Source organism: Lepidochelys kempii, chromosome 1 (genome assembly GCF_965140285.1).
Source record: "Lepidochelys kempii isolate rLepKem1 chromosome 1, rLepKem1.hap1, whole genome shotgun sequence".
Classification (NCBI taxonomy): Eukaryota; Metazoa; Chordata; order Testudines; family Cheloniidae; genus Lepidochelys; species Lepidochelys kempii.
Window position 1 is genome coordinate 323,408,842 of NC_136380.1, and position 26,692 is coordinate 323,435,533.

Sequence of the window (26,692 nt, forward strand, 5' to 3'; positions counted from 1 at the left end):
CATACACATAAATCCCTATTAGAAACTGACAGGGTAGAAGAGAGGAGGATTTTGTCATCAGCCAAGATTCAAGCAATTCTTCCTCAGAGAAGAAAAAACATGTCTTCTTTGTGCACTCATTTTCATGAAGTAATTTTGACTGTGATCAAGCTGGAATAGCTTGAGTTTCTATGCATTGCTTTCCTTGTGTTGTTTCTTGGTTGAAATTTATAGTTGATAAATGTTTTTACGTGGCACAAGTAGTTACTTGAAGGTTTAAACTTTTATCAAAGACAGGCAAAAGATGGGGAACAATGGGTCTAGGCTTTGCAGCTGAATGAGTCAAAAATCAGAACCTTACCATTCAGAATAGATTCCATATGACACATGGACAGGGCCTCATAACCGTGGACAGAGTCTTTTTCCTCAACAAGGGAGGAATGATAGCCTGAAGATCCTCAGCTTGTGAAGGACACAGTCTCCAAGAAAGTGCTGGATATGGCAGGCTGCTGTTTCCAGTCAACTAAGTAGGTAACTAATGGGATGAGATTTTCTGGCTAAATTAACTTTTGGGGTACTTTAGAGAGAGACATGGTGGGTGAGGTAATATCTTTTACTGGACTAACTTCTGTTAGAAAGAGACAAGCTTTTGAGTTACAGACAGCTCTTCTTCGGATCTGGGAAAGGTAGTGAGAGTGTCACAGCTAAATACACGATCAAGCAGATAGTCTAGCACAGAGATTCTCAAACTTCATTGCACTGTGACTCCCCCTTCTGACAAAAATTACTACATGACCTGAGGAGGTGGGAACTGAAGCCTGAGCCCATCCCAGCTCTGTTGCCCCAGGTGGAGAGGGGGCAAAGCTGAAGCCCAAGGGCTTCTGCCCTGGGCAGGAGGCATGTAACCTTAGCCCTACCGCCTTCCCAGGGCTGAAGCCCAAGGGCGGTGGGGCTCAGGCTTTGGCCTCAGCCCTAGGCCCCAGCAAGTTTAACACAAGCCTTGGCAACCCCATTAAATGGGGTCCTGACCCACTTTGGGGTCCCAACCCAGTTTGAGAACCCCTGGTTTAGCATTAGTAGTTAGCACATATTCTAAGGGACCATTCAAGGTGAAGTGGCCCATTAACACCTCTGTAGTCATAGAACAAAAAAGTTACTGTGTTACAGATTGTTGGCATAAGCCATAAATCCAGTATCTTTATTAAGACTATGAATTTTAGTGTTTAGCTAAGTTATGAATTTAAGGTCCAAGGCTTGTATTTTGAAAGTGTTGTGCAGGTTTCCTTTGAGGATGAGGATTGAGAGATCAGATATAATGTGATCGCTTTGTGAAAAGTGTTCACCAACAGATGATATAGTATTTTTGTCTTTTATCATTTTCCTGTTTGAGTTCATTTGAGAGCACAGTGATTGCCTCGTTTCACCCACATAGTTGTTATTGGGGCATTTAGGCTTTCTACACTAGTACTTTTGTTGGTGACGGGTGTGAAAAAAAGAACAACATGCGCCTGACTGAGAAAAGCACTGGTGTGGACAGTGGCATGTGGGTGGGAGATGCTTTCTCGCCGACATAGCTACCGCCACCCAATGGGGGTAGTTTAATTATGCCAGTGGGAGAGAGCTCTTCCCCGGCATAGAATGGCTACGCGGGAGACCTTACAGCAGCACAGCTGCAGTGGTATAGCTGTGCTGCTGTAAGGTCAGTAGTGTATACATAGTCATGGGTAGGACCCAGAGATCTTGAAAGGTGTGTTGTGGGAGTTGATCATTGGAGATATGTCTGCAGGTTTTGCATCTGTTGTTTTGTCAGGGTCTGGTGCCTCTTAGATTTGGTATATCCTGGTCTGTGCAGAGCTTGCTGCTGGTGATGAGCTTGGAGAGGTTGGGCAGTTGTTTGAATGTAATTTGTATTACATGATTTCATAAAATTGCAGCCCTCTGTTTTTAACCCAAGCAGAACAAGGAATGTAGGCCACACTTACAGGATGGGGAATTCTATCCAGCGAAGCAGTGACTCTGAAAAAGAATTAGGAGTCATGAGTGGATAATCAGCTGAACATGAGCTCCCAGTGTGATGCTGTGACCAAAAGGGCTAATGTATATTGAGATACATAAACAGAGGAATCTTAAGTAGGAGTAGAGAAGCGATTTTATCTCTGTATTTGGCAGTGGTGTGACTGCTGCTGGAATACTGTGTTCACGTCTGGTGCCCAGAATTCAAGAAAGTTGTTGATAAATTAGAGAAGGTTCAGAGAAGAGCCACAAGAATGATTAAAGGATTAGAAAACATGTCTCAGAGAGATAGATTCAAAGAGCTCAATCTATTTAGTTTAACAAAGAGAAGATTATGGGGCAACTTGATTACAGTATTCAAGTATCTACATGGGGAACAAATATTTAAAATTGGCTCTTCAATCTAGCAGAGATAGGTATGGCTGGAAGTTGAAGCTAGACTTCAGACTGGAAATAAGGCATAAATTTCAAACGGTGAGAGTGATTAGCCACAGAAACAATTTACCAAGGGTCATGGTGGATACTCCATCTCTGACAAATTTTAAATCAAGATTGGATGTTCTTCTAAAAGGTATGCTCTAGGAATTATTTTGGGGATGTACTTTAGCCTGTATTATACAGAAGGTCAGACCAGATGAACACAATGACCCTTCTGGCCATGGAATCAATGAAGAGTGCTTGTGTGTGTCAAGGAGTAATGGTCTCAAGTTGCAGTGGGGGAGGTTTAGGTTGGATATTAGGAAAAACTTTTTCACTAGGAGGGTGGTGAAACACTGGAATGCGTTACCTAGGGAGGTGATAGAATCTCCTTCCTTAGAAGTTTTTAAGGTCAGGCTTGAGAAAGCCCTGGCTGGGATGATTTAATTGGGGATTGGTCCTGCTTTGAGCAGGGGGTTGGACTAGATGACCTCCTGAGGTGCCTTCCAACCCTGATATTCTATGATTCTATGAATTTCATACCTATATGAACTGTGATATAAAATAAGACCAAAGCAAACACTTATTTTTATGAGTTATCCTTTCATTTTAATCTATGCTTGTTTCAGAGTTATTTCTATAGAGAAAGTAATAAGTAGTAAAACCAATAACTCTCTCCCCCTACTGCCGCAACCAAAACAAAACAAAAACTATGGACAATCCTAGTGGTTTAGCCACATTAAATTTGCTTAAGTATTCCTTGAACAGAAAATAGGTATGGAAGCTTCTACCCAACATTCACTTGCAAAGAACACTGGAGTCAGTGAAGGAAATTTTTTCCAAGATAAGAATTCAGTTGCAAACATGCATACCCCTGTGTGAAGGGTTATTACAGAGGAGCATGAGCTCCACCATAGTTAAGGTTCAGCAGAATTTTCCTTATAACAGGTAAATATGATAAAGCACGAATCACATGGCCATAATTGAAACAGGCTGGGAAAACTAACTTCAGAAACTATCTGTTGTGGAAATACCAGAGATGAACATTTTATAAACCAAGAAGGATGATTAGTTTATTCATTTGCAGAACATTCCTCAGAATACTTTTGTCTGCATTATGGAAACAAACTAAAAGTTATGGACATGCTTTACAGTGCACTGAACTTATTTTTCTACAATTCATTATGTTAATAGAATCTAATAATGTTTTATTTGAATCTTCCAATTTCAATCCAATTTCATTACTACTATCATTTTGTGTGATCATTAACAAATAAAAATATGTTTTACATTACTACGTTCTGGTAACTCTCATACTGCACTGTTTGGTATGTTCAGAAACACCCAGTACACAGGCCACCTAAGAAGTTATGTCGCAGTTTCAGTCTTCAATACCTAATAGCATAAAGGTCAATTTTCTTAAAAAATGGTTGCCTAAAGTTGAGCTTCTACATTGATATTTAGGTGCATGATTAAATAAAATGAATTTCAAAAGTATCAAGACCTAGCAGCTTTCACTTTTAAATTTTGGCTTAAATGTTTAAATCCTGTAAGCACAATGTACTTTATTAATTAGTTTTAGTTGAACAAAGCCAAGTACAGCTTTATTTAATCTATGTAAGGCTGTTTTGCAAGCAATGATTTAGCAATATCTAACAACAATTATTTTTAAAAAGTGCTGAGATACTATAGTGATGGACCCAGGATAAGGTGGATGGACTGACAGACAGAAGTGATGTTTTGACTTCAATAGGATTTTAGGGAGAACTCTATTCTATATGATGTTTGGAGAATTGTCACACTAATTATTCAAACTAACTTCATGAGTATGATGTATTTATTTTTTAATATTGAACTAAAATCTACAAAATTTTTGTAATTAAAGTCCCTTATAATTTATTGTAAATAAATAGATTATTTAAGAACTCAGACCAGGAAAAAAGATAGTGATTTCCAAACTGAAATATATGCAAGCATAATCTGGGTGATTTTGTCCTGCATATTAGTGTAATTTTAGAGAAAGAATATTTGAGAAATTAAATCATAGACTCGCAGGACAGGAAGGGACCTTGAGAAGTCATCTAATCCAGTTCCCTGCATTTATAGCAGGACTAAGTATTATTTAGACCATCCCTAACAGGGGTTTGTCTAATCTGCTCTTAAAAATCTCCAGGTGTGTTTAGTTCAGTCAGAAAGTAGAAAGAATGCCTTACAATAGGTGTGATAGCTTTCCAAAGTAACAAATTTGAAAAGGGCAAAATTAAGCAATAAAGATTCCAACAAAAGTATTTTCAAACTATTTTTAAAAATTGCAGTTGAAACCCCTAAAAAAGTCATTAAAAGATTTTAAATTCTTCATAAAATAAGTTTTTTACTCCCCAACAAAACATATATGGACACAATATTTTTATTCCTCTTGTGCTTTCTCTGATTATGTTTAAAAGAACCTATAATAAATACACAGAGACACTACAGAGTTCTCATATCCTGCAATTCAAGGACATTTACTGACTGAATGTCGTCAAATTTAGAGTTTTTAAGTTACCATGAAGCAGGAAATCTATGCAACTCAGTATGTACACAGAATACCACTCTGGAAGTCAAAACTATGACATTTGTTAAATGCAGAAGACAAGCATTCTAACAGTACAGTACTGGTATATTTGTTTGAATCCATGCCCTTCCTTAGGCACAGAGGTATTTATAGTTCAGGAATGAATCATTCTTATAACCCTACAACAATGTGGGTGAAACTCACCCATCTATTCAATTATGAAAAACAACATTTTGCAATAAGTGCAATTATGGGAACTAAGCAAATGCATAACTCTGGCATTACATAACTTTTGAGTGCTTCACTCTGCAACCTTAATAGCGTTCTTTACCACAGTTTTATAGTATATAATTTCCTAAATTCTAAAAAAAAGCAAATTGAAAAACAGAAATTCTCGCATGTGGCATCATACTGACACCCAGATGCAGGATTTGAACCTGTAGATCCATTGCACAGACCACTTGAGATAAGGGAGTATCTTATAGCAATAGCAGGTTGCTGTCCTCTACGTGGATTAAAGGAGACAAGACACACACTTTGCTAGTGGGTTTCACAGATGTTTGCTGACAGCAGGTGAGACTCAGGAACCTTGGGTTCCACTCCAGTACTTTAGTAGCCATAGACTCTTCTGCCCATTCCCTCCCAAGCCTGATTCATTCTGCCATGACCCGTCCAACCTCTCCCCGTCCGAGTCCTCTCTCTTCTCCACCCCTGGCTCCTTGTCCCAGTTGCATTCTCCCTGCCTCTACTGTCCTAGTTTGCACTTCTCAGATTTCTTATCCCAGGCCCAGTCTCCTTGCCCAGTCAGTCCTAGATTCCCCTCTGGGTTTGCTGGCCAAGTCCCAAAGTATTCATCACACCCGGTCTAAGTGATTGTCTATACAGGACATAGAGAGCAGCAAGAGGGGTGTGGGGTGTGTGAATCTACAATGCACCAGCCTGCCACACACAAAGTGGCCATATGGACACTGCTGCTGCACAGTAAAAGTTACACAGTACCCTTTGACTTACGGCTGTTTGAAACAGTTCTCTCCTCCCGGCTCGTCTGATCTCTTTCCCCCTAACACACATCACTGGCTCCAGGTTCTAGTTTTCTTACCCAGGCAACTCAGCCTCCCACACCAACCTCCTCTCTCAGCCTTTTGCCCAGTCTCTTTATCCAGACAGTCACATTTCTGCCCCTCAGCCTCTTGTCAGATCTATTTTTCCTTTCCAAAGCTCATTCCCCTCTACACTGGTTCCTATCTTCAGGCTCCTTGACCATCCAGTCCCAGTCTCCTACCCTCTCCTCATATATCATCATCATACGTCCTTCCCTTGTTAACTGGCTCCCAGTCCCCATCATCATTTTCCACACCATCTCCTAATCTTGTCTCTCTGGCTCCTAGTCCTGGTCTCCATGCCCAATCAGTTACTGCCTCCCCTATGCCTTCCATCTCTCAGTCCCAATCTCCTTGCCCAACAAAGCCCATTTTCATCTCCATCCCTCCAGTTCAGGCCTATGATCCCCCAGTTCCTAGTCTTCTTGCCCAACCAGTCCAGCCTCCCACGAAGAATGCCACAATCTAGGTAACATACCGCAGCTGAAAAGCCAACCTATCATATGTCTTTAATTTCAGAGGTATGCTGTGGCACAAAATGTTGCAGCTCTGACTCCAATATTTTGCTCTATGAAATTGTCACGTGCAGTAGAGTAAGCTATGTAATTTGTGATGGCAAGAGTCAATTAAATGGTGGGAGATGGGGATAAATATATTCTATGTCATATATACATAGTAGAGCTGCCAATTAATTGCAGTTAACTCACATGATTAACTCAAAAAATTAATCGTGATTAATCACAGTTTTAATCGCACTGTTAAACAACAGAATACCAATTGAAATTTATTAAATATTTTTGGATGTTTTTCCACATTTTCAAAATATATTGATTTCAATTACAACACAAAATACAAAGTGTACAATGCTCACTTTATATTATTATTTTCATTACAAAAAGGATAAACAGAAGAAATAGTATTTTTCAATTCACCTCTTACAATACCATAAGGCAATCTCCTTATCATGAAAGTCCAATTTATAAATGTAGATTTTTTTTGTTATGTAACTGCACTCAAAAATAACCCAATGTAAAACTTTAGAGCCTACAAGTCTGCTCAGTCCTACTTGTTCAGCCAATCACTAAGACAAACAAGTTTGTTTACATTTACGGGAGATAATGCTGCTGGCTTTGTTTTAAGAACACTTTCACGGCCGATTTGAAAAAACTCAAAGAAGGTACCATGTGAGATTTCTAAAGATAGCTGCAGCACTCAACCCAAAGTTTAAGAATCTGAAGTGCCTTGCAAAATCTGAGAGGAATGAGGTGTGGAACATGTTTTCAGAAGTCTTAAAAGAGCAACATTCCGACGCAACTGTAGAATCCGAAGCGCCAAAAAAGAAAATCAACCATCTGCTGGTGGCATCTGACTCAGATTTTGAAAGTGAACATGCGTTGGTTTGCACTGCTTCGGATCGTTATCGAGCAGAACCCATCATCAGCAAGGATGCACGTCCTCTAGAATGGTGACTGAAGCATGAAGGAACACATGAATCTTTAACGCATCTGGCACATAAATATCTGGTGACGCCAGCTACAACAGTGCCATGCAAACACCTGTTCTCACTTTCAGGTGACACTGTAAACAGGAAGCAGGCAGCATTATCTCCTGCAAACATAAACAAACTTGTTTGTCTGAGTGACTGACTGAACAAGAAATAGGACCGAGTGGACTTGTCGGCCTTAAAGTTTTACATTGTTTTATTTTTGAATTCAGGGGTTTTTTTGGTACATAATTCTACACCTGTAAGTTCAACTTTCAGTTCAACAAATAAATTGTATTACAGTACTTGTATGAGGTGAATCGAAAAATACTATTTCTTTTGTTTTTTATAGCATATATATTTGTAATCAAAAATAAAGTTAGCATCTAAATAAAGTGTGGGTGTCCATCTGTAGTATCGTAAAGGAAAGCATCTCTTTTTATCCTCTCCCACTAATCTGCTTCAAGGGCTATCTCACGAGTTTTCAAATGTTCTGTTTCATCACCCTTCTTGTTCATGGTATGAATAGGACCATTTGGGAGTGGGTAGTGAAGAACTATGGGTTGTGATGAATTCAGGAAACTGACAGGGTGGGGCTGTATTTTCTAGTAATGACTGCCAAACTTGCTTTGCAGTCGAGAACCCTCCCTTTGGGGAGGAAGAAATTCATCAAGAAATCACTCCCAACACCATTATCAGTAACCAACACTCAGCTCTATTAGCAACAGACATGTTGATCAGTAACAGACAGCCCCAATGTTATCTCCCCCAGCATCAGCCACTGATTAGGGATCTCCCTCCTTTAGGCTCTGGCTGATCCTCATGTGCAGCATGTGAGGAGCTTTGGGGGCCTGTACTCTATCACAGGATTCGGACTCTCAGCCTGCCATGTCCCTTCAGCAGCAGCAGTTGCATGTTTGTTCTCTGCCACTGCTGCCATCCCTTCTTCTCAAGAGAGGCTGCAACAAGATGGAGTGGGATTTCCTACCATCTCTCTAACTAGCTAGAGCTCTGTGGAGATGGAGCCCCAGTTTCTCCTGTTTGTTCACGCCATGCCAATCAGGACTCAGAGAAGGGCCAGCTTTCATCAAACTGTTATTAATCTTGGGGAGTGGGGTCTCCACAAAGACAGCACCCAATTTTATATTTCTGTCTCTTCTGACTTTGCCTGGGTATTGGTAACAGGTTACACAGTGTCTAGTAAGACAGGGCATGGATTAAAGAAAGGCAGTTGAAATTCCATCCAGACAAGACAAGTTATGCCTTAGGCCTAAAAGACTGAGGGACGCAATTAAATGAGACAGCGAGAATTGGTTCTAATGTTGGGAGCAAGGGGAAGGAGGAGAAGGAATGTTTTGTAGTATCTTAAATTGCTCCTGACGCTCAATTGTTGTTCAGTGCAGCTCATTATTTACTTGGCCTTTTTAATGTTGACCTTGCCATGGTTATCCATGCCTTTGTTACCTTGACATTGGACTATTGCAATGGATTATACATAGGACTACACCTTCAAACCATTCTCAAATTAGTTAATAAGCAAGCTACTTCAATGGTCTAGTTCTGGGATACCAAAAAGATTGCCTAAAACTCCAGGGTGAGGACCATGATCAACAACTCTACTGTACAGGCACAATGGAACCTTTCTGAGGGCCAGCCCCAGGGCTGTGGAATGAAGTTCCACAGAAATTATGAACCATCACAAACCTTACCACCTTCTGCTCCAAGTGCAAGGTACACTTATTCAGCACTGATTTCGCGAATACAAAAACAGATATAAGCACAATTAACAAACAAAATAAAACCTTACCAAAACAAAACATAAAACTTTCTTATATAGTTAGGGTTGGTTTTTTTTTTTTTTTAAATCAATAAGGAAGTTTACTCCTTAAAATGAAAAAAGCAATGCAATTCTTATGGATATTTAGAACTATCACTTAGCAAGAATGTAAACCGGTTAATAGTGAATTATAATGAAAACAGGAAAACAAGAAAAGTTTGCAGGGATCACTTACCCGCCTTTAATATAGTCAAGGAATGAAACTTCTGTTTCAATTAGGAAGGAAAGCAATGTTACCTGAAATCAAGTAAAACAGAATCAGGCATGAATGGTCATTCCTAAAAGAAAGAATCAAAATCACTGTCTGCCGGTGTAAGGGCCTTCTCTTACTGTGACAGTCTGAGGCCCTGTTCTTAGGCTAAGGCCTTTGGCTAAGCAGCAGAGGCAGCCATAAGCTAGGAAGTGAACAGTCACATCCTCACATTCCAAACTAGTCACATTGAAATAAGGTGCTATTGGGCTGTTAGGCACTATCAGGACAGAATTGTATTCCTATCACCTCCAGAGAAAGGGAAGTGCCTAGAAAATGTAAAAGGGAACTTAGTTTGATAGCATCCTGTCTGGCAAGAACTCACTTATCAATAGCTGGGATGTGAAATCCTCACTTCTGTATTGTTTTGTCATTATAGTTCCCACTTTGCTATCCTTTGTCTGTATAATCTCTCTGGTTCTGTGATTGTTCCTGTCTGCTGTATAATTAATTTTGCTGGGTGTAAACTCATTAAGGTGGTGGGATATAACTAGTTACATAATCATGTTACAATATGTTAGGATTGGTTAGTTAAATTTCAGGAAAATGATTGGTTAAGGTATACCTAAGCAGAACTCAAGTTTTACTATATAATCTGTAGTCAATGAGATAGTGAGTGGGTGTGGGTGGGAGGGGGTGGGAGGGGGTGGGTGGGGGAATATGGGAACAGGGAATGGGGGTAAGAAAACTGGAATCATGTTTTGCTAAAGGGGGAAATGGGAATAGGGAATGGGAGTAAGGAAATTGGAATCATGTTTGGCTAAGGGTAGGAATGGGAACAGGGACACAGGTGTAAGGCTCTGTGGTGTCAGAGCTGGGAAGGAGGATACTAAGGAAGGAAACTGGAATCATGCTTGCTGGAAGTTCACACCAATAAACATCGAATTGTTTGCACCTTTGGACTTCGGGTATTGTTGCTCTCTGTTCATGCGAGAAGGACCAGGGAAGTAAGTGGGTGAAGGAATAAGCCCCCTAACAAACCCCTTGTCTATTTATGTAGAACATGCATGCTAAATTGTCTGTGAGAATGCGTATGGTCTTGTTTCTGATCATGGGTACGAAGTTCGTGCATGCACTGCGAATGGCTCTTAGTTCTAGTAGATATATGTGAAGTCAGGCTTCTGTTGGGAACCAATGGCCCTGAGCAGAGTGTGAGTTCAGATGTGCTCCCTATCCTATGAGGGACACATCCATCATAATAGTCAATGTAGGAGGGGTTTGGTTGAAAGGCACTCCTAGGCATATGTTATGTGGTTGTGTCCACCAGGATAGCGAGTCTTTTACTTTGTTTGGCATCGTGAGGCATTTATTTATACTGTGCCTTCATGGGGAATTAGTTGTGTGGAGCCACACTTGTAGGGTTCGCATATGTAACCCCGCGTGTTGGATGATTAAAGTCGATGCGGCCATGTGGCCCAGTAATTGCAGGCAAGTGCTGGCTGTTACCTGGGGACTGTTCAGGGATGTGGAAATCAGATTAGTTAGAATTAGAAAGTGTTGCCTTGGTAAAGATGCTGTTGCCTCGGGTGTACTGAGAGAAGCGCCAATGAATTCCAGTTCCTGTACTGGTGTGAGGGTTGACTTTTGTGTGTTTATTTGGAGACCTAATTGCGTAAAGAGATCTATTGTTTGTTGGAAAGCCTCTATTGCAGTGGTTCTCAAACTGGGGGCCGTGATCCCTCAGGGGGGTCACGAGGTTATTAAGTAGGGGTCGCAGTCAGCCTCCACCCCAAACCCTGCTTCACCACCAGCATTTGTAACAGTGTTAAATATAAAAAATGTGTATTAGTTTATGGGCAGGGGGGCACACTCAGAGGATTGCTGTGTGAAAGGGGTCACCAATGCAAAAGTTTGAGAACTACTGCTCTATTGCCGCTGGTTGATTCGCTGCTTTCAGTAGGCATCCAGATATGGAAATATCAGGATTCCTTTCTTGCGGAGGTGTGCAGCAACTACTGTGAGTACCTTTGAGAAGACTTGGGGAACAGTGGACAGACTGAAGGGCAGGACGTGATCTGGTCCGAGAGCAAAATCGGAGAAACCTCTGATGTGATGGGTGAATCATTATGTGAAAGTATGCATCCTGGAGGTCAAGGGCTGAGAGCCAGTCCCCCTTTCTAACACTGGGATAATGGTGGCCAGCGTTACCATCTTTAAATGCTGGTTTCTGACAAATTTGTTGAGCCATTGGAGATCGAGAATGGGCCTCCATCATCCTGGTTTTTTCTGTCTAAGGAAGTAGTTTGAGTAGAAACCCATCCCTCTGTATTTTGTTGGTACCAGTTCTACTGCTCCTAGATGGATGAGGTGGGTTACCTCCTGCTGCAGTAGATCTTCATGAGAGGGGTCCCTGAAGAGAGATGGGAAGGGAGGATGGGTAGTGGGATTGGAAGTAAAAGGGATGGAGTATCCAATTTCAATTATCTCGAGCACTCATCTGCCTGTAGTGATGGATTTTGCCAGACTGAGTAGTAGGCAGTTAAACGGTCTCTGAATGGCTAGGAGATGGTAGGAGTTCTCAGCGCTGAAAGATGAGGGGGTCTTGGGCCCTCAACCAGCGTCTCAAACTTGCTGCTTGGCGGATGGTTGATGAGACATGGTAGATTGATTTGACAGTTGTCGTCTCCTTTGGGACTGTTGTTTCCGGGCTTGTGGCTCATATTGCCTATGTGTCCGTACATATGGTGTGGACAGGAATACCTTCCTTGTTTTCTCTTTCCCCTAGAAGTATAGACAGTCAGGGATTTCAGAATCGCCCTCAAGCCCTTGAGGGTGTGCAGAGATTTGTCTGTATTGGTTACGAAGAGTTTGGGCCCTTCAAATGGCAGGTCATCCACTGTTGCTTGCACTTCTTTGGGGAAGCCAGAGAAATGTAGCCAGGATGCCCTTCTCATTATAATTGCGGTGGGTGTAGATCATGTTGCTGTATCTGCAGAATATTGGGCAACTTGCAATGCCATCCTGGAGATCAGTTGGCCCTTGGAAATGAGTGCACCAAATTGTTTTTTTTTTCTCTTCAGGGAGAAATTCAATAAAATCTGATAGTTTGCCATAATTTGTGGGGTCCTATTTTGCTAATAATGCCTTGTAATTAAAAATTCTAAGGTGAAGCATAACTGAAGAATAAGCTTTTCAGAAAAAGAGGTCAAACCTCTTCCAGTCTTCGTCATATGGGGTGGGGATATTATTGTCTGCCCCTTTCATAAACAGCATCCACTACCAAAGAGTTTGGTGTGGGATGTGAAAAAGAAACTCTGTTCCCTTTGCAGGAACATATTATTTCCTGTCGGACCTTTTCCAGGTTGGAGTGATTGTTGCAAGGGCCTGCCAGATGTGTTTGACAGGTTCCATGATTGCATCATTCTTGGGTAAAGCGATATTAGATGATGCTGATGTTTGCAGGATGTCAACAAGCTTATGTCATGTATCCTGCACTTCCCCCAGTGAGACGTCAAGGGAATCTGCAACTCTCCTATAGAGATCCTGGAAATGTCTAAAGTCGTTCCCCATGTTGGGAGGAGTTGGCATGATGGTGTCATCTGGGAATGATGAAAAAACATGGGTTGTTGCTCCGACCTCCTGGTCAGAGATTTCTTCCTGTTCTCCTGTCATCTCTTCGGGGGCTCAGATGGTCCTGGTACTGACGGCATAGGTGACTGCTGTGTACCCTCCCTGTGTGGGTTAGGAGGTTTGAGGTGGTGAGGGGGATATGCCATCCATGGGGCCCATACCACTGCTGTTCTTTGGCCCCTGAATAGTACCCCTTGTGTGGCAGGGCCAGTTTGATAGTTTTGCGGGCGGGGGAAGAACAATGCTAGGGGTTCCTCATCCTCATCATTGCTCAAAAATGGGGGAGCAGAAGTCAGTGGAATCATAGAATCATAGAATATCAGGGTTGGAAGGGACCTCAGGAGGTCATCTAGTCCAACCCCCTGCTCAAAGCAGGACCAATCCCCAATTAAATCATCCCAGCCAGGGCTTTCTCAAGCCTGACCTTAAAAACTTCTAAGGAAGGAGATTCTACCACCTCCCTAGGTAACGCATTCCAGTGTTTCACCACCCTCCTAGTGAAAAAGTTTTTCCTAATATCCAACCTAAACCTCCCCCACTGCAACTTGAGACCATTACTCCTTGTCCTGTCATCTTCTACCACTGAGAATAGTCTAGAACCATCCTCTTTGGAACCACCTCTCAGGTAGTTGAAAGCAGCTATCGAATCCCCCTTCATTCTTCTCTTCTGCAGACTAAACAAACCCAGTTCCCTCAGCCTCTCCTCATAAGTCATGTGTTCCAGTCCCCTAATAATTTTTGTTGCCCTTCACTGGACGCTCTCCAATTTATCCACATCCTTCTTGTAGTGTGGGGCCCAAAACTGGACACAGTACTCCAGATGAGACCTCACCAATGTTGAATAGAGGGGAATGATCACGTCCCTCGACCTGCTGGCTATGCCCCTACTTATACATCCCAAAATGCCATTGGCCTTCTTAGCAACAAGGGCACACTGTTGACTCATATCCAGCTTCTCTTCCATTGTCACCCCTAGGTCCTTTTCCGCAGAACTGCTACCTAGCCATTCGGTCCCTAGTCTGTAGTGGTGCATTGCATTCTTCCGTCCTAAGTGCAGGACCCTGCACTTATCCTTGTTGAACCTCATCAGATTTCTTTTGGCCCAATCCTCCAATTTGTCTAGGTCCCTCTGTATCCTATCCCTACCTGCCACCGTATCTACCACTCCTCCTAGTTTAGTATCATCCGCAAATTTGCTGAGAGTGCAATCCACACCATCCTCCAGATCATTTATGAAGATATTGAACAAAACTGGCCCCAGGACCGACCCTTGGGAAACTCCACTTGATACCGGCTGCCAACTAGACATGGAGCCATTGATCACTACCCGTTGAGCCCGACAACCTAGCCAACTTTCTACCCACCTTATAGTGCATTCATCCAACCCATACTTCTTTAACTTGCTGACAAGAATACTGTGGGAGACCGTGTCGAAAGCTTTGCTAAAGTCAAGAAACAATACATCCAGTGCTTTCCCTTCATCCACAGAACCAGTAATCTCATCATAGAAGGCGATTAGATTAGTCAGGCATGACCTTCCCTTGGTGAATCCATGCTGACTGTTCCTGATCACTTTCCTCTCATGTAAGTGCTTCAGGATAGATTCCTTGAGGACCCGCTCCATGATTTTTCCAGGGACTGAGGTGAGGCTGACTGGCCTGTAGTTCCCAGGATCCTCCTCCTTCCCTTTTTTAAAGATTAGCACTACATTAGCCTTTTCCCAGTCATCCGGGACTTCCCCCGTTCGCCACGAGTTTTCAAAGATAATGGCCAATGGCTCTGCAATCACAGCCACCAATTCCTTTATTACTCTCGGATGCAACGCATAGAATCATAGAATCATAGAATATCAGGGTTGGAAGGGACCCCAGAAGGTCATCTAGTCCAACCCCCTGCTCAAAGCAGGACCAATTCCCAGTTAAATCATCCCAGCCAGGGCTTTGTCAAGCCTGACCTTAAAAACCTCTAAGGAAGGAGATTCTACCACCTCCCTAGGTAACGCATTCCAGTGTTTCACCACCCTCTTAGTGAAAAAGTTTTTCCTAATATCCAATCTAAACCTCCCCCACTGCAACTTGAGACCATTACTCCTCGTTCTGTCATCTGCTACCATTGAGAACAGTCTAGAGCCATCCTCTTTGGAACCCCCTTTCAGGTAGTTGAAAGCAGCTATCAAATCCCCCCTCATTCTTCTCTTCTGCAGGCTAAACAATCCCAGCTCCCTCAGCCTCTCCTCATAACTCATGTGTTCCAGTCCCCTAATCATTTTTGTTGCCCTTCGCTGGACTCTCTCCAATTTATCCACATCCTTCTTGAAGTGTGGGGCCCAAAACTGGACACAGTACTCCACATGAGGCCTCACCAATGTCGAATAGAGGGGAACGATCACGTCCCTCGATCTGCTCGCTATGCCCCTACTTATACATCCCAAAATGCCATTGGCCTTCTTGGCAACAAGGGCACACTGCTGACTCATATCCAGCTTCTCGTCCACTGTCACCCCTAGGTCCTTTTCCGCAGAACTGCTGCCTAGCCATTCGGTCCCTAGTCTGTAGCTGTGCATTGGGTTCTTCCGTCCTAAGTGCAGGACCCTGCACTTATCCTTATTGAACCTCATCAGATTCCTTTTGGCCCAATCTTCCAATTGGTCTAGGTCCTTCTGTATACTATCCCTCCCCTCCAGCGTATCTACCACTCCTCCCAGTTTAGTATCATCCGCAAATTTGCCGAGAGTGCAATCCACACCATCCTCCAGATCATTTATGAAGATATTGAATAAAACCGGCCCCAGGACCGACCCTTGGGGCACTCCACTTGATACCGGCTGCCAACTAGACATGGAGCCATTGATCACTACCCGTTGAGCCCGACAATTTAGCCAGCTTTCTACCCACCTTATAGTGCATTCATCCAGCCCATACTTCCTTAACTTGCTGACAAGAATACTATGGGAGACCGTGTCAAAAGCTTTGCTAAAGTCAAGAAACAATACATCCACTGCTTTCCCTTCATCCACAGAACCAGTAATCTCATCATAAAAGGCGATTAGATTAGTCAGGCATGACCTTCCCTTGGTGAATCCATGCTGGCTGTTCCTGATCACTTTCCTCTCATGCAAGTGCTTCAGGATTGATTCTTTGAGGACCTGCTCCATGATTTTTCCAGGGACTGAGGTGAGGCTGACTGGCCTGTAGTTCCCAGGATCTTCCTTCTTCCCTTTTTTAAAGATTGGCACTACATTAGCCTTTTTCCAGTCATCCGGGACTTCCCCGGTTCGCCACGAGTTTTCAAAGATAATGGCCAATGGCTCTGCAATCACAGCCGCCAATTCCTTCAGCACTCTCGGATGCAACTCGTCCGGCCCCATGGACTTGTGCACGTCCAGCTTTTCTAAATAGTCCCTAACCGCCTCTATCTCCACAGAGGGCTGGCCATCTCTTCCGCATTTTGTGATGCCCAGCGCAGCAGTCTGGGAGCTGACCTTGTTAGTGAAAACAGAGGCAAAAAAAGCATTGAGTACATTAGCTTTTTCCACATCCTCTGTCACTAGGTTGCCTCCCTCATTCAGTAAGGGGCCCACACATTCCTTGGCTTTCTTCTTGTTGCCAACATACCTGAAGAAACCCTTCTTGTTACTCTTGACATCTCTGGCTAGCTGCAGCTCCAGGTGCGATTTGGCCCTCCTGATAACATTCCTACATGCCCGAGCAATATTTTTATACTCTTCCCTGGTCATATGTCCAACCTTCCACTTCTTGTAAGCTTCTTTTTTATGTTTAAGATCCGCTAGGATTTCACCATTAAGCCAAGTTGGTCGCCTGCCATATTTACTATTCTTTCGACTCATCGGGATGGTTTGTCCCTGTAACCTCAACAGGGATTCCTTGAAATACAGCCAGCTCTCCTGGACTCCTTTCCCCTTCAAGTTAGTCCCCCAGGGGATCCTGGCCATCCGTTCCCTGAGGGAGTCGAAGTCTGCTTTCCTGAAGTCCAGGGTCCGTATCCTGCTGCTTACCTTTGTTCCCTGCGTCAGGATCCTGAACTCAACCAACTCATGGTCACTGCCTCCCAGATTCCCATCCACTTTTGCTCCCCCTACTAATTCTTCCCCGTTTGTGAGCAGCAGGTCAAGAAAAGCACCCCCCCTAGTTGGCTCCTCTAGCACTTGCGCCAGGAAATTGTCCCCTACGCTTTCCAAAAACTTCCTGGATTGTCTATGCACCGCTGTATTGCTCTCCCAGCAGATATCAGGAAAATTAAAGTCACCCATGAGAATCAGGGCATGCGATCTAGTAGCTTCCGTGAGCTGCCGGAAGAAAGCCTCATCCACCTCATCCCCCTGGTCCGGTGGTCTATAGCAGACTCCCACCACTACATCACTCTTGTTGCACACACTTCTAAACTTAATCCAGAGACACTCAGGTTTTTCTGCAGTTTCGTACCGGAGCTCTGAGCAGTCATACTGCTCCCTTACATACAGTGCTACTCCCCCACCTTTTCTGCCCTGCCTGTCCTTCCTGAACAGTTTATAACCATCCATGACAGTACTCCAGTCATATGAGTTATCCCACCAAGTCTCTGTTATTCCGATCACGTCATAGTTCCTTGACATCACCAGGACCTCCAGTTCTCCCTGCTTGTTTCCAAGGCTTTGTGCATTTGTATATAAGCACTTGAGATAACCTGTTGATCGCCCCTCATTGCCAGTATGAGGCAGGAGCCCTCCCCTCACAGACATTCCTGCCTGTGCTTCCTCCCGGTATCCCGCTTTCCCACTTACCTCAGGGCTTTGGTCTCCTTCCCCCGGTGAACCTAGTTTAAAGCCCTCCTCACTAGGTTAGCCAGCCTGCTGGCAAAGATGCTCTTCCCTCTCTTCGTAAGATGGAGCCCGTCTCTACCCAGCACTCCTCCTTCATGGAACACCATCCCATGGTCAAAGAAACCAAAGCCTTCTCTCCGACACCATCTGCGTAGCCATTCGTTGACCCCATGGACTTGTGCACGTCCAGCTTTTCTAAATAGTCCCTAACCACCTCTCTCTCCACAGAGGGCTGGCCACCTACTCCCCATGCTGTGTTGCTCAGAGCAGCAGTCTGGGAGCTGACCTTGTTCCTGAAGACAGAGGCAAAGAAAGCATTGATTACATTAGCTTTTTCCACATCCTCTGTCACTAGGTTGCCTCCCTCATTCAGTAAGGGGCCCACACTTTCCTTGGCTTTCTTCTTGTTGCCAACATACCTGAAGCAACCCTTCTTGTTACTCTTGACATCTCTTGCTAGCTGCAGCTCCAGGTGTGATTTGGCCCTCCTGATTTCATTCCTACATGCCCGAGCAATATTTTTATACTCTTCCCTGGGCATCTGTCCAATCTTCCACTTCTCGTAAGCTTCTTTTTTATGTTTAAGATCCGCAAGGATTTCACCGTTAAGCGAAGCTGGTCTCCTGCCATATTTACTATTCTTTCGATACATCGAGATGGTTTGTCCCTGTAACCTCAATAGGGATTCCTTGAAATACAGCCAGCTCTCCTGGACTCCTTTCCCCCTCATGTTATTCCTCCAGGGGATCCTGCCCATCAGTTCCCTGAGGGAGTCGAAGTCTGCTTTCTTGAAGTCCAGGGTCCGTATTCTGCTGCTTACCTTTCTTCCCTGTGTCAGGATCCTGAACTCGACCAACTCATGGTCACTGCTTCCCAGATTCCCATTCACTTTTGCTTCCCCTACTAATTCTTCCCAGTTTGTGAACAGCAGGTCAAGAAAAGCTCCCCCCCAGTTGGCTCCTCTAGCACTTGATCCAGGAAATTGTCCCCTACATTTTCCAAAAACTTCCTGGATTGTCTATGCACCACTGTAGTGCTCTCCCAGCAGATATCAGGATGATTAAAGTCGCCCATGAGAACCAGTACGTGCCATCTAGTAGCTTCTGCGAGTTGCCAGAAGAAAGCCTCATCCACCTCATCCCCCTGGTCTGGTGGTCTATAGCAGACTCCCACCACTACATCACTCTTGTTGCTTACACTTCTGAACTTAATCCAGAGACACTCAGGTTTTTCTGCAGTTTCGTACCGGAGCTCTGAGCAGTCATACTGCTCCCTTACATACAGTGCTACTCCCCCACCTTTTCTGCCCTGCCTGTCCTTCCTGAACAGTTTATAACCATCCATGACAGTACTCCAGTCATGTGAGTTATCCCACCAAGTCTCTGTTATTCCAATCACGTCATAATTCCTTGACATCACCAGGACCTCCAGTTCACCCTGCTTGTTTCCAAGGCTTTGTGTATTTGTATATAGGCACTTGAGATAACCTGCTGATTGCCCCTCATTCTCAGTATGAGGTAGGAGCCCTCCCCTCACAGACGTTCCTGCCTGTGCTTCCTCCCGGTATCCCGCTTGCCCACTTACCTCAGGGCTTTGGTCTCCTTCCCCCGGTGAACCTAGTTTGAAGCCCTCCTCACTAGGTTAGCCAGCCTGCTTGCAAAGATGCTCTTCCCTCTCTTCATTAGGTGGAGCCCGTCTCCGGAGTGGTGGGACAGCTCGGTACCGAGAGTGCTGTTGTAATCTCGGTGCAGAGAATGGGAGAGTCTGGTGTTCACGTCACCTTGAAGTCTCTGGGAAGGAAGAACTGTTGTGGTGTCGACAGCCTTGGTGCCGCTGATGTGGTAACAGGGGGTACTGGCTGCTGTGGAGCTGTTGTCTCTATGGGTGCAACTGTCAATTGCACAATGCTGACAGGAAGTGAAAGCATAGGCTGCAGTTGTTTTCATATGACCGGTGCCAAGTGTCGGGACGGCTCTGCTGGTGCCGATATATGGGGTTTCTGTTTTCCCTGGGTGCCTGCATTGGAGCTAGCTCTCTTGAGCTCTCGCAGTACCAACGGTAGCAGAGGGTCCTGCTATCTTGGCTGTGGAGCCTCTCGGTACTGACAAGGTCTCTTCGTTTGGGGAACGCTGTTTCTTGATCAGTTCCTGAGCTGGTGGGGACAGCATATGCTTCTTAGCCACCTTTTTATTTGGGTGGTCTATCACATGAGTCACAGACAAAGTAGAGCCCATCAGAGGCTGCAGTCAGTGAACTGTGTCTCGGGGGTGTGTGTGTTTCTGGTTCAGATGCTGGCCGCAGAGACTTCTCCATTAACAGTAGTTTAAGCTTCAAGTCTCTGACTTTCCTGGTCTGGGCTGTCAGTTTATGCAAATGAGGGCACTTTTGAGGCACGTGTGCTTCGACTAAGCAGTGAACATGAGCCTGCCTGTCCGACACTGGGATCGATAGCCTACAGGTGAGGCAGCGTTTAAAGCCTTGAGACCCGGTCATGCCCCTGAAGGGAGAGTTTTGTCCCCCTGAAGGGAGAACCAGAAGTAATGGTTCAATGAAAACCTATTTCTATTCAGGAAACAAATAAGGGTGGTGGTTTTTTTGTTTTGTTTTGTTTTTTTTAAATAAACGGGGATAAGGAAATGAAAGGAGTTAACTATCTATAACAAAACTAGAACTAATTGGGGTATACTATGCTAACTAAGCTCTGAGGAGCTGCTGAATGCGCCGACTTGTAACCAAGGACGGTAAAGAAGGAACTGAGGGGGAGTTGGTCGCACAGCACCAGTTAACCACCTGAGGCAGCGGGAGATGGGGACTGTGCATATGCGACCCAACCAGGTACTGCTACCACAAATCTCCAATTACAAGCGCAGGGGCGCTAAACACCTAAAATGGAGCACTCACAGGGACATCATGCCAACACACTGATGCAATGTACTAGTACTTTGTTCTAACATATTAAAGTCTACCACTGGCAATATATTAACATGAAAGAAAATCACTCACTCCTTCAATAAACTCTTACCATCAAATTACCATAGAAATAAAGTTTCTTCTATTCTGGATCTTTTTCCATAGGTTTGTGGAAAAGACAATGGCACATGCCCCATTTATGAACGGAAAAATACACACAGGAACAATCATCATTTTCCACCTCAAGGCTGCAATCCTGCATATGGAAGTCTCACTGACTTCAGACTGCTCCCATGAGTAAAATTAAGCATATATGTGATTGTAGAACCAGTACTCATCTGTATTTAGTTTGACTTTCTGAAATATAAATTCTTGTAGATTTAGATTTATTCTGGTTTTATATTAAATTATGTTTTGATTCTCCTGGATGCCAGAATATTAAAATCAGCATTGCAGTTATTACAGTGGATCAAGCTAATATAACTGAGACTACAAAGGCTCTTGCATTTTTACTGAAAACTTCACAACATTATATGGAACTGGCTGTTAGTACCTCAATGATTAAAAAAACATGAGCACTCTTGCAAATTACAGTCACAGCATTTCTTAAATCTAATTCTGCCAAAAATTTAGAGACTAGAGAATAAATATTTTCTTAAACACAAAGGACACAATCTATCATCCCTTATTTGTTCATGTCTCTGTACAAGATCTGAATAACTAAGAAAAGCATTTTAATGCATTCTAAAAATCAACATGTATTCCAGATAAAAGTCAACACTGCCTCCAGCAATTCTAAACTCACAGGGAACCCAAAATTATATTTTGGATAAAGCTTTCACGAGACACTCATTTAATCACAGAAAAGAGGGAAAAGTAGAAAAAATGAGTTATAGTAAATACTTTACTCTTGCATTCTTCAAAGAAAGTCTTACTCTAACACTGTCAAATTAGTTTGAATACACTTTATTTCACGAAGTCAGACAGAAAAGGAAAGCATAAGTTAATATAAAGTATCTACTTACTGTTCCAGAATTAATATACTTCTTCTTTTTTCCTTTTTTCTTTGGATTTATTACCTAGAAGGGCAGATAAAACTATTACAGATGCATCATTCATTATGCAGTTGACATAGTGAAAATTCTTAAGATTCTCTTAAGGTACGAAGTAGTATTCTTTAGATATATGACACGTTAATAGTTACATGTATGAACTGATATTCAGGAACTCTTATCGGATACTTCATAATGACTCACAACAGGACACTGGCAATTGTTAAGAGAAGACTACATTGTTGCTGTTGAACAGAGCCAGAAGAGTTTGCACACACTGCATCAAGATTTTTGACAAAAATCAGAAAAAACCCTGCATTGTTTTGTGAATTTTTACTTCCATTTCTTGCCCAACTCTTGTGCCCAGCATATTACTACAGTTTCATGTTACCTTTACATAAAGGGGACCTGAAAAGTCCAAATTTCCCACTTGTAGAAGCAACTGTAATTCATAAAATCATAGAATATTACGATTGGAAGAGACCTCAGGAGGTCATCTAGTCCAATCCCCTGCTCAAAGCAGGACCAACACCAACTAAATCATCCCTGCCAAGGCTTTGTCAAGCCAGGCCTTAAAAACCTCTAAGGATGGAGATTCCACCACCTCCCTAGGTAACCCATTCCAGTGCTTCACCACCCTCCTAGTGAAATAGTGTTTCCTAATATCCAACCTAATTCTCCCCCACTGCAACTCGAGACCACTGCTTCTTGTTCTGTCATCTACCACCACTGAGAACAGCCGAGCTCCTTCCTCTTTGGAACCCCCCTTCAGGTAATTGAAGGCTGCTATCAAATCCCCCCTCGCTCTTCTCTTCTGCAGACTAAATAACCTCAGTTCCCTCAGCCTCTCCTTGTAAGTCTTGTGCCCCAGCCTCCTAATCATTTTCGTTGCCCTCCGCTGGACTCTCTCCAATTTGTCCACATCCCTTCTGTAGTGAGGGGACCAAAACTGGACACAGTACTCCAGGTGTGGCCTCACCAGTGCCAAATAGAGAGGAATAATCACTTCCCTCGATCTGCTGGCAATGCTCCTACTAATACAGCCCAATACGCCATTGGCCTTGTTGGCAACAAGGGCACACTGCTGACTCATATCGAGCTTCTCGTCCACTGTAATCCCCAGGTCATTTTCTGCAGAACTGCTGCTTAGCCACTCGGTCCCAAGGCTGCAGCAGCGCATGGGATTCTTCCTTCCTAAGTGCAGAACTCTACACTTGTCCTTGTTGAACCTCATCAGATTTCTTTTGGCCAAATGCTCTAATTTGTCTAAGTCACTCTGGACCCTATCCCTACCCTCCAGCGTATCTATCTCACCCCCCAGCTTAGAGTCATCTGCGAACTTGCTGAGGGTGCAATTCATCCCATCATCCAGTTCATTAATAAAGATGTTGAACAAAACTGGCCCCAGGAATGACCCCTGGGGCACTCTGCTTGATACCGGCTGCCAACTAGACATCGAGCTGTTGATCACTATCCGTTGAGCCCGATAATCTAGCCAGCTTTCTATCCACCTTATAGTGCATTCATCCAGCCCATACTTCTTTAACTTGCTGGCAAGAATACTGTGGGAGACCATATCAAAAGCTTTGCTAAAGTCAAGATATATCACATCCACTGCTTTCCCCATATCCACAGAGCCAGTTATCTCATCATAGAAGGCAATCAGGTTGGTCAGGCATGACTTGCCCTTGGTGAATCCATGTTGACTGTTCCTGATCACTTTCCTCTCCTCCAAGTGCTTCAAAATGGATTCCTTGAGGACCTGCTCCATGATTTTGCTGAGGACTGAAGTGAGGCTGATCAGTCTGTAGTTCCCCTGGTTCTCTTTTTTCCCTTTTTAAAATATAGGCACTATATTTGCCTTTTTCCAGTTCATACTCCCTCAGTGAATTGTACATGCAAATCTTAGTATTTTCAAGTTCACCTAATTATGAATGCAGAAGGACAGACATGTGACTACTAAAACTTGGTGCCCACAGTGATTTGTAATCACAGAAAATGTGGGCATGAACTGTTTGCACAAACAGACAAGTTAGCCTTCAGCCCAGTTGAAAATGTACAGGGTTACTCCCTCGTTGCTATGGTAAGAACATGAAGGCATCCTAGAAGTAATTTTAAGAACATATTTTTCAGGCTTGAGCACCATGATTTACACTTTTGCAAAATCTTTTGAACTTTCACAATGTGATTTTTCATAAGAGAAAAAATATCTATTGATTGAAACTTGAGAACTTCAGATATATTAGAAAATGCTCTGTAACAAAGCAATACATGGAGTAATAGCCTTACTTCCAGAGTTCTTTTGATCTCACCCAGTCAGCTCACCCAGAAGCACTACTGCTCATTTTTAGGTGAATCTAGTGTTCAAGTAAGCGATAGCTTAATAGTACTGGTAGAACCAGCCACAGTAAAAATGAGGATACTATTCTACACACTTCTAAAAATGACTGTCAACTGGAAGACTATTAATGAGTCAAACTGTTGTCTTTTATGGATGTGAGTAAATGCCCAACAGGGACTTGCAACCTTCAAAGAATGGGTAACCTAGTTTGGTTAAAATAAGAATTAACACAAAATTATCACTCATGCATTAAAATAAACAAAGCAAATTTGTTTGCTTGAATAAAAATTTCAAGATTTGGCACAGTCCTTCCCTTGGTTTTATATAACAGAACCATCAAACTAGATAACAATGCAGTCACAATATTTGTATAATGTGGCATAAAGCATAGGTATATGCTGCCGTTATAGTGTGACATAGGAAACCAGCAGCAAATACAATCTATAAACTACATATTTAAAAAGCTACATTTTAAAACCATGTTAAGGTTGCAAAATCAAGCACTCTAAGGTAGGAAATGCCAGAATTAAAGTTGCCTGTGTAAAGCAATATGATGCAGTCTTTACATTAATTTAGATCACATACAGTAACTAGAGCCTATATCATAATGTTCATTTAGCACATAGGATGGATGGTACCTACAGAATGATCAGCTATTCAATAGTTCTTTTTATCCTCATAATTCAATGTATGAGCCATGCCTTATTTACTGCACTCCATTCAACCCTGCTCCAAAACCAGAGGTGTTAACTTCCTCAGTGGGCTTTTCCTTGGCCCTCATCACAAATGTCTGAGTGCCTCCAAAATGTTAATGAATTTATATTCACAAGACCCTTGCTATGTAAGTTAGTATTATTATTCACATTTTACAGATGGGGAACTGATGCAGAGACACATTAATGTCAAAAGTGTACATTAATTTTGGGCACCCAATTTGAGATACCTCTGGTCTGATTTTTCATAGTATTTGTTCAGTGCACAAATCTGAGTGACTTCAGTTGCAGCTGAGAATTTCCACACTTCTGCAAATCAGGCCCCAGGTCTCACATTCCCCTACCCCACTATTCTCTTTGCCCCAGTCCTCTCCACTCCTGTCCCACTGTCCCAGTTTCCTGGCTCATCAACTCCAGACCCAGCTCCTAGGTCTGTCCTTAGGGGTGGGGCACATGGACGATTGCCCAGGGCACCGTGGTCAGGGGGCACTCTGCAGAGTGCTGAAAACTTGCAGAGGAAACGCAGGGGCTGAACAGCTGATCACGGCGGGCAGGAAGCACTGGGTGGAGCTGATCGACAGGGCCCACCAGCGTGCGGGAGGGCTGCGGGGCAGGAGCTGATCCGCAGGGCTGCCGGTGGGTGCTGAGCTACACCACATGAGGAGGGGAGTACAGGGATTAAGGGTTGCAGACCGTGGTTGAGAAGAAAGGGGCACAGTGCAAGGATTGGGGTGCAGGAAGGGAGTGCAGGTATTTTACAAATATTTTCGGACATACATCTCAGATTAGATGCCTGGAATCACACACTATTTTATCAGTGATTATTATCTCTCAGCCGCTCTGCACTGAGTCTATCACCCCCTCTGTCTGCCTGGGGTGTCTCCTTCCCAAATATTTGATCCTGAAACCTTTATGCTGCAAGGAGTCCTTACTCATACACTTAATCCCACTGAACTCATGAACTCATCTGTTCCCAGCTCCTGCTGTAGCTCAGAGTTTTGGAACAGCACTACATCTGTGTTGATTTGTCTGTAAACATTTTAATGTTTTGCTGCTGCCGCCAGGAAGAATAAAGAACGAGTCTATGTTCTACCATGCAGTCTTTGTATCCTGAAGGAAAATCACATATGCCAGACTCCTGTTGGATATATATATATATATATATATATATATATATATAGAGCACATTTTGTGAGAGATAAAGCACGTTTTCTTGCCGATCCTGAGACAGACACTGCAGATGTATAATGTTGTTAAAGCCCAAATGTATGGGTTTATACAGAAGGAATTTGCCTACAAATCAATTCCTAATAAAGATAATTTCTTCAGAATAAGCAGTGGAATCAACTTTTGAAATACTGACTAGCCTAATCAGATTATCATTTTTCTAAAGACTGTTTAGTAGCAGACAATGCATGTCCAAGTGCAAAATGTATACCCCTTATGCCGTAGTTTTTGCACTTTATATATTTTTATTATTGCTTTTTATTTTTTAGCTAACACAGAAGTCGGTAAGTGGTTGTTAAATTATACACTTATATAGTATATATACATATGTATACACACACTATACTATACTGGAGAAGCAAACACTGTGTGTTCTGTATTCTTTTTGATGGTTATTTTGAATATGTTTTTTAAGACTTAATCTCTT

At 43.2% G+C, this 26,692-nt stretch overlaps 1 protein-coding gene across 11 annotated transcripts in view; it reads right to left on the bottom strand.

The window, feature by feature from the left end:
* Nucleotides 1–26,692, bottom strand: part of CPNE8 (copine 8) — a 296,005-nt gene that overhangs the window by 114,922 nt on the left and 154,391 nt on the right. For 10 of the 11 annotated variants that reach the window (XM_073328405.1, XM_073328394.2, XM_073328396.1 and 7 more), the window contains 2 exons: nt 21,958–22,011; nt 9,559–9,620 (listed from right to left, as the gene is read on the bottom strand). In XM_073328405.1, coding sequence (XP_073184506.1) covers nt 9,559–9,620; nt 21,958–22,011 — 116 coding nt within the window. Of the gene's footprint in view, nt 1–9,558; nt 9,621–21,957; nt 22,012–26,692 lie in introns of those variants that run through there. The other variant, XR_012156821.2, reaches the window with a different exon arrangement.